Consider the following 8,394-nt stretch of genomic DNA (forward strand, 5'->3'; position numbering starts at 1 on the left):
TTTTTTCCCCCCCCCCCCCCCCCCAATTAGGCTTATAGGTCTGTAATCATTTAATTCTTCCGCCCCTGCTTTCTTAGAGATCAAAGCCACAAAGGTAGCATTCATACTTTTTTCAAAAATACCCTTCTCATGAAAATTTTGTATTGCTGCTATAAGATCCACTCTGATAATTTCCCAGCATTGCTTAAAGAACTCCATAGAGTAACCATCAGGACTAGGTGCCTTGTCCCCTGCACAAGCTTTAATGCTATTCAAAATCTCTTGGGGTTCAAAAGGTGCCATTAACAACAAGTTCTCCTCATCGCTGATTCTGGGACAATTCTCCATTTGTAGGTGTGGTCTCCATTCCTCTGTTTCCGAGTATAGTCTCTCATAATATGAGACTATCGCTTTCTTCAGCTCTCCTGGATCCTCTGTCAATACACCATCCACATTCAACTTATCAATAGTATTGAATCTCCTGTGGATGTTTGCAGTTTTGTGGAAAAAACTTGTGTTTCTATCTCCTTCTCTAAGCCATGTTGTTCTGGACCTCTGTCGCCAAGCAATCTCCTCCTTTCTTGCTATGTCTTCAAATTCCATTGTGAGAGATTATCTGGAGGCAATCTCCTCCTCCAGCAAAGCTCTGTTTTCCTGTATCTTCTCTATTGCCTCTAACTGTGCCAAAACATTTTGCTTCTGAGCCCCTAAATTCCCCTGTCTTGTCTTACTCCACTCTTTTAATTTAATTTTTAGAGCCCTCAATTTTGCCACTAGAATAAAATCAGGGCTACCTTCATAATTGAAAGAATCCCACCATTCCTTTATCCTCTCTTTGAAGCCTTTCTGACTGCAGCCACCAATTCTCAAACTTGAAGTAAGATTTTGATTTCTCCCATTCTCCACACTCTAGCATAATGGGAGTATGATCTGAAGTAACTCTTTGTATTATGGACTGCTTGATGTGTCTAAAGCTGTCATCCATTTCTTGTGATATGAGAAATCTGTCCAGTCTTGCTGCACTTTCATGCCTATCACCCTTCTTCCAGGTATACTTTCCCCCTTTTAGCTCCAAGTCTACTAATTTCATGTCCTCAATGAACTCTGAGAAGTTTGACATTGCTTTGTTTATTCTCCTGCAGTTCTTCTTTTCTGATGGGTGTCTAGTAGTATTAAAATCCCCACACAGGATCCATGGCCCTGTCAAGAGCCCCCTAGCTGCCCCAATCTCCCCCCAAGTTTTCTTCCCTTTCTACCCTATCATTAGGAGCATAGATACATGTTAAATGCCAGTCAAAAACTTGCCTTATCCCTGCAAAACTGCATGAAACAGAGTACATCTCCACACTGCTCAATACCCCTGTCCAGTCCCTCTTATCCCACATGATGACAAAGCCCTCTCTTGTTCCACTAGCCTCTAATTGAACATAGTCTACCCATTTATTCTCCCATATCTCCCTAACAGCTTCTGTGATGTCCCCATTTACTTTAGTGTCTTGTAAACACACTATATCTGCCTTCCACTCCTTCATAATGTTCCTTATGAGAGCCCTCTTCCTACCACAATTTAACCCCCTCACATTCCATGTCACTACTTTCATAATCATTGATCTTTGAGTGCCAAGTATCCCCCCTTGCTTCTGGACCCATAACTCCAGAATTTGCTATCTAATTCTAGCCCCTTCAGTTCATACATCCCCTTCCTTTTAGTTGTTCCCTTGTGTCCCTTTGTGTTGTGACTTATTGTTATCTACCCTCATAAACAGTTCCTTCGCCTTTTCTTAGCAGCCTTTGAAATCGACCCCAAATTCCAAACTTATTTGGATAATGTACTGCTGAATCCGTTCCTCGGTAGTGGTCTCATGTGCACATTCTTCCACTGGAAGTTGCTTGTTCAAAGGGATTACATCTTCCTCAACTCTCTCTTCCATGTTTGCCTTTTCTTTTATCTGCATATCTGCAATTTCAACAACTTCTTTGTTTGTGCATTGATCTGTTGATGATTCTGCGTTTTGAGTCACTTGGGTAGCCTGAATCTCCTTCTCCTTCTGTTGTGTCGCAAAATATGCAGGCCCGAGCCTCTTTTGGGCATTGCAAATATTTGCTTGTATTTCTATGTCAATTATATCATGTTTGTGGGGATTTTGCTGATGTTCTCTTAGCTTTTATTACTTAAAAATAGTCTATCACCATGATATTAATAAGAGAAAAGGAATAACTTGTCCATGTTTTATGCCTTTAAGATAAGCAGCAGGCTAAATAAGTATCACTTACTGATCTGACAAATTTTGATGCTTGCAAAGTACAAATCAAAACCCGGGAACAGAAAAAACATTTGGAAGAGAACAAGAGAGATGGAGCTTACAGATCTATCTGTTCTTGGAGTATCTGTGGATGCAAAGCCATAATCACTAGCATTCACCTCAATATTGAAACTCTCACGTGATACACCTGCGACATCTTAATAGGCTTGAGCTTGCAGAAACAATTTCTTAAAACAATCTGTGTCATTGTCTATTTTCTTTAGAATAGGTAAGCTGTTTCTATGTAATTGGAGAAGCGGGAGTTTAGCAACTCAACACAGACGGTAGAGGATAAAATCACTGACAGTATGGTAAACACGTACCATCAACTGCACAAGCAGGTGCCAAATTCACTGAGCGAAACCCTGAGCAATAATTCACAGGAAGTCCTTTTGATGCATTTGCTGACCGCAACCTTGTCGTCATTGAAAGTGCACCTTCCTCACCCTAAAGATGCAAACATATACAGAGATTACATGAAATCAATGCCTGCACGAGTTTACTCAGGTCAGAGATGATAATAGACAGTGGATGGTTCATCCCCCACTACCTCCCAACCCCCCCAAACAAAAAAAAAGGGAACTCTTTCAGGCTATGAAGTACCTTTACAACCAAACCAGCATGCACACCCCTTCTTCTCATAAGCATTAACAATGGTTCTTCATAGCCTCCATGATAGAAACCAGCAACAATTGCTTCCTTTCCTCGAGCCTGAAGAGAAAACAGCACATTTCAACTGAAGACCAATTTGTTCAAGCCGAGGAGCTTCTGGTGTTTTAACACAAATGGGAGAAAATAAAAAGACATCTGAAAACCAGTAGCTTCTTTCTAAAGAACCTACATGTGATTGAGAGTAAATCAAATTAAATCATTAACATGGCCACCTGAAATCTAGAAAAATTTAAATAAGCCAACTTGGATGATTTCTTTTGTATTTGGTACAACAGGAACAAACAGTACCATGACCTACCCGCACAATTTGTTGAACTTTCTCAGCTGTTGCCAGTGGTGGACGTTTCTTTATATGTTCCCTTAACCCAATCAATGAATATCTGCAAGGATAATTACATATGTACCATCGTGTCAGCTGGTTTTTATTATCATATGAAGTTTAACGCAGGTATTCATAAACCAATAAGCTAAGAAACAACTTCTCTCTACCATTGAGCTGAGCTTAAACGAACATCTAGGATCTCTACAGAAGAAGGACAATGACCACGTGCTTAACCATTGGGGTCAGCCAATTAGTGGCAGGTAATTTTGCAAGTAAATTGAAACAAGTAGCCTCTAGAGACAAGTATAGCATACTATGTATACAGATTTTAGATGTACAACAACACCCAGTGAAATCCCACAAGTGATTTGGCGAAGGTAAAATGTACGTAGACCTTACCACTACCTCGTGGAGGTAGTGAGGTTGTTTCCGAAAGACTCTTGGCTCAAGTGCAACAAATCCCGGTATAAAGAAGGAGACAGTGAAGAGAATATAGCAAATAACAAGGAAACAGTGCAAAAGTCTACCCAAGAGGAGCCAAAACAACACTAAAATCATGTGATAATCGAAACACCATAAACAACATACTAGGATAGATAATTAAAAACAACGATATACAATGAAAGAAGTAAAAAACAAGAACTACAACAATACAAGTAGTACCAAAGCAAACACCAACCACCCTAAGCAAGACAACAATAGACTACCTACTAACCTTCTACCCTAATACGTGTCATCCACACCCACCCTATCTAGGGTCATATCCTTGATAACCTGAAGCTACGTCATATCCTGACTTATCACATCTCCCCAATACTTCTTCAGCCTACCTTTGCCTCTCCTGGCACCCTCTATAACCAACATCTCACAACTCCTCTCTAGTGTGTCTATGCATCTCCTCTTCACATGTCCAAACCATCTCAATCTCGCTTCCCTTATCTTGTCCACCGCGAAGGTCACTCCTACCTTATTCCAGATATCCTCGATTCTAATTTTATCACTCCTAGTATGACCACACATGTAACGCCCCCGAATATTTAAACTAATATTCTCACTCCAACAAGTCATTCTTCGATGATAGGAACAACTCCTACTTCACAATTCCTTAACTTTTCAGACGTGGAAAACTTGTTTATCTTTAATTATGTTGGTATTATAAAGAATAGTGTCCGGGTAGTTTAGTGAATTCTCATGACATAATACATATCCTTCTAACAATACTTAACATTGCACGGTTCAGAAAGAGATTTTGATTACTTACCACAAGGTAGAGTGTGTCTAAAATTTCAGCCTAAAGGAACAAGTTTTTCATGTGATTTTGTGGACCAATATGCTTATAAGAGAGTTATAAAGGTTCCTTAGTCTTAAGGGAACTGACATAGAGGAACCACAAAAAAATAAGTTATACAAGTGATATTTATCACTAGAATTTGCTTTAAAAAGGTGGTTGCCCAAAAATTCAATGTTGGCGGCCCAACTTCTAAAAATATCACACTTTGATTTCTATTATTAAAAGGATATGTATATTTTAATGAGAATTTACTAATTTGATGCAATTCTTTATAATATTAGCACAATTAAAGATAAGCAAGTGCTCCACGTCTCAAAATTCGAGTAAAGGAATTGTGAAGTAGGAGTTGTTCCTATCATCTAGGAATGGCTTGTTGGAGTGAGAATATTAGTTTAAATATTTGGGGGTGTTACAACACATCCACCTCAACATTCTCATCTCCGCAACACGTATCTTCCGAACATGGGAGTTCTTGACTGGCCAACGCTCAGTCCCATACAACAATGTCGTTGAACCACCACTCCACAGACCTCACTTTAATTCCTACCTCACGCATCGTATCATTGAATTTGCACTTCACATATTCTATCTTAGTCCGGCTCATCCAGAACGCTTTATCCTCCAAAGTATAAAGATTCTAGATGTAAATACTTTTATTTCTTTATTTCCATACGGCTTTCATGAATGTGGTAACTTTCTTTTACAATTTTGCTAGATATCAATGTTTGGTGTTTTATACTTGCAGTCTTGCACCACAAAGAAACTCTCCCTCCCACCAAACAAACAAATAAGTAAGATCATGATCGAAGTGCTCCAATAGAAGACATAATGATGTCACATTGATCATTTAAGGAAACCAAGAAACTAAAATGTGAAGAAGAAACCACAATGTAGGAGCCGTGTTCAGATGGGAGTTGAAGCCAGCAAATACCAACTCAAATATTAAGAAGACATAACATAGAGGAAGGGAGGAATCCAACATGAAGGGCGTCGGAACAGCCATACAGAATATTTCAAACAATCAGATTCGATCAACCTAGAACTGTAGAAGTATTCAGAATCGGGAAAACCAGATTAAAGAATCCATAGCAGAAACATGCCCTTTTTACTTTTAATTGATATCTAGGACAGTTGCTGGGAATTTAATTGAGGCATTAACTTTCTCCATAGAAAGTACAAAAGAAAAAGAAAAAAAAAGGATAAAAAGGTAATCAATGGTTTCTGAAAGGTTGGATCTACGTACAAAGATGGGCGAGCTTCGCGCTGACTTACATAAGCAAAACCAACTTCATCATCCTGAATACAATTTGGATTACTAAGAAACCGCAGCAGTTCATTTAAGTTTTAAGGCAAAAAAGTATCAAGGCAGGGAGAATCATGGACCTCAAGAAGCATTTTTGCTTGAGAGGGGGTTAAGTGTGTGTTTGCCCCCATAAACATCAGCATTTGTTCTTCAGTAATGCCTCCCTGGAGTAAGAAAAGGAGATTTGAGTAAACCACTTGCTTCAAAGAAATGGGAAGTACAAAATTGAACAGATGTGGAAATATATCTGCCATTATAAAGTCATAACATTCTCTGCAAATTCAAATTTTCGTTTGAAAGTAGCAGCAGGTGCCTTTTCAAGTAAATATTTCCATTTTCCTCACATATTCATGTATACTACTAATAAAATCTGTATCTCAGCATATACATCGGACATAAATTTCAGATTAAAATAAAAGTAGTCGACATCATATTAGTTATTACAGCATATAGGCTCATATGACCTTTGGTGGCATCCAATCCACACCATGAAGCAGGCAAGATTCACCATAGCAGGATCTAACAGCAGCAACAAACAGTGTGCTTCTGAAGTAGCGGGTGTTACCATCATAAGGCTCACCGTAGTGTGTCAATGAGTTTACATCAGCAACTGGTGCAGGGCCTGATAAGGGAAGATGATAAGATTTAAGCAGATACTAAAAAAATGGCATCTAGCAATAGGCATGTATCAAGCAACAACCAATTATTTTTAAGACAAAAGGTAATAGTATTATACCAAGCTCATCATCAAATGCAAGGCAGTAGGCTTTCAACTCACGGTCTGTTTCCCGATTCATTCGTTGTCCTATCATAAATGCAGAAAGGAGTGACTCACTTACACTAGATGATCCCATTTCTTCTACTTTCAATGGAAGGATGTCTTTTAGAACACCTTGAACTTCCTCGTATCCAAGATGACCCCCAGCCAAAACCTCCCTGAGGGCACCAACTAGTCTCATCTCGGCAGTACTATTTCCAACAAATTTGGGGCCTATTGAACTGCCAATTCCCATTATTGAGTCTTCTGGATCAGCGATAAATATGACATCTTTGGGAAGCACTCGAATTAATTGAGGCCAATAATGATCCATCGCATGCCTTTCCCCTTCACTCCATTGGGTTGGCTCTGGAAAAGCATTTGCACGAATTGTCATTGCAGTAAAGAATGCCCCAAGTTGTGCTTTTGATACTGGCTTTTCATCTTTGAGCTCTCCCTTTGCTGAAATCAAACACTATGGTACTGAGTATCTTCAGTAATTAATCGAGAAGTGTTACACAAAAATATCCGTGTTCCTCTGGGGATTGGGAAGTCAAGCCTCAATAATTGTAGTGGTTTCGCTTAAATTTAAATTACTGGACCTTTTCAATTTCATCTTCAGAAATTCTTCTGCAACAATGTAAATCAAACTATATATGGCATGCAGATTTATGGGAGAGGGCCAAAATGAGAACACTAGATGAACTGAACAACTATGTGGCGGAGCTAGGATTTTTAATAAGGGGGTTCAAAATCTGAAGAAGTAAACCATGAACTAACCGAAGGGGGCTCGACATCTATTATATATATAAAAAAAATAATGTTAACCATGTATAAATAGTAATATTTTCCGCCGAAGGAGGTTCGGATGAACCCCCTAACTCTATGCTAGCTCAGCCCCTTGATACAATATTAACCCAAGTTATTTGATGCCTACTTAGAAGGGAAATCTCACTCTTGTCCGTATATGTACATATAAATCTCTAACCAAAACAAAACCTAATGTAAGAGTAACAAGAACTAAGAAATGGAAAGAACCTGATCTCAAAATGGTGTCCAAAACTTTGAGTGCTTGTTCCTCATTGAGAGGCTTGGTTTGTGTGGGGCCAGTACACACTTTGGTTTGAGCATCGAAAACAGTCTGATTAGGCTTTGGAAACTCAGAATTTCGATAGGAAGTTGACAAAGCTGGATTCTTGATATCTGGTTCTTGATGCCTCAGTTCCGAATCCAATACAGCTTTGATTGCAATACAACACCTATTTCCAACACGTTTGATGGGAATTCGAATTTGAGGATTGGAGAAAACTCTGGTTTTTGTTGTAATGGGTAGTGGAGATATCAATGGGTCAACTGGATATAGCAAACCTTTCATATCGAAATTGACTAAAAAAAAAACGCTAAGTTTATGTGCTCAACTTCGATTGAGGGATGTGCTAAATTGTCTAATTGATGAGATCGCAGAGACAAATCAATCGCTGGGTTAGGAGAGTGACCGCTTACCTTGAAATACATACAATATATCCTCCAACTTGTTCCTTCTCCGGCATTTCTTTCCTCTTTACACCTTTAACATTACTCCCTCCGTCCATTTCTAGTGCTACATTAATATTTAGGAAAAATTACTTAAATACACAACACTTCTTTACCTATTCTCAATATTTTTCTAGTCTTTTACTAAAATACAAAAATCTCTTATTTCCCCCCAATTCAACTTAACCGGATACTTAATTAGATAAAGTATCCGCCCGTTATTAATTAAAGTAT

At 38.8% G+C, this 8,394-nt stretch overlaps 1 protein-coding gene across 2 annotated transcripts in view; it reads right to left on the reverse strand.

Annotated features, from left to right (window-relative positions):
• The window catches only part of LOC102596808 (anthranilate phosphoribosyltransferase), an 11,613-nt gene extending 3,400 nt beyond the window's left edge, over positions 1-8,213 (reverse strand). Inside the window, exons 1-9 of one of the 2 annotated variants that reach the window (XM_006357876.2) lie at positions 7,666-8,213; positions 6,607-7,089; positions 6,335-6,492; positions 5,951-6,034; positions 5,811-5,863; positions 3,253-3,334; positions 2,886-2,993; positions 2,606-2,729; positions 2,345-2,430 (exon numbers count right to left, since the gene is read on the reverse strand). In XM_006357876.2, the coding sequence (XP_006357938.1) occupies positions 2,345-2,430; positions 2,606-2,729; positions 2,886-2,993; positions 3,253-3,334; positions 5,811-5,863; positions 5,951-6,034; positions 6,335-6,492; positions 6,607-7,089; positions 7,666-8,002 (1,515 nt within the window). In that variant the 5' untranslated portion in view covers positions 8,003-8,213. Of the gene's footprint in view, positions 1-2,344; positions 2,440-2,605; positions 2,730-2,885; positions 2,994-3,252; positions 3,335-5,810; positions 5,864-5,950; positions 6,035-6,334; positions 6,493-6,606; positions 7,090-7,665 lie in introns of both variants that reach the window. The other variant, XM_015313682.1, reaches the window with a different exon arrangement.
• Between the last annotated feature and the right edge of the window lie 181 nt (positions 8,214-8,394).

This window comes from Solanum tuberosum, unplaced genomic scaffold, assembly GCF_000226075.1.
Source record: "Solanum tuberosum cultivar DM 1-3 516 R44 unplaced genomic scaffold, SolTub_3.0 scf00261, whole genome shotgun sequence".
Lineage (NCBI taxonomy): Eukaryota > Viridiplantae > Streptophyta > Magnoliopsida > Solanales > Solanaceae > Solanum > Solanum tuberosum.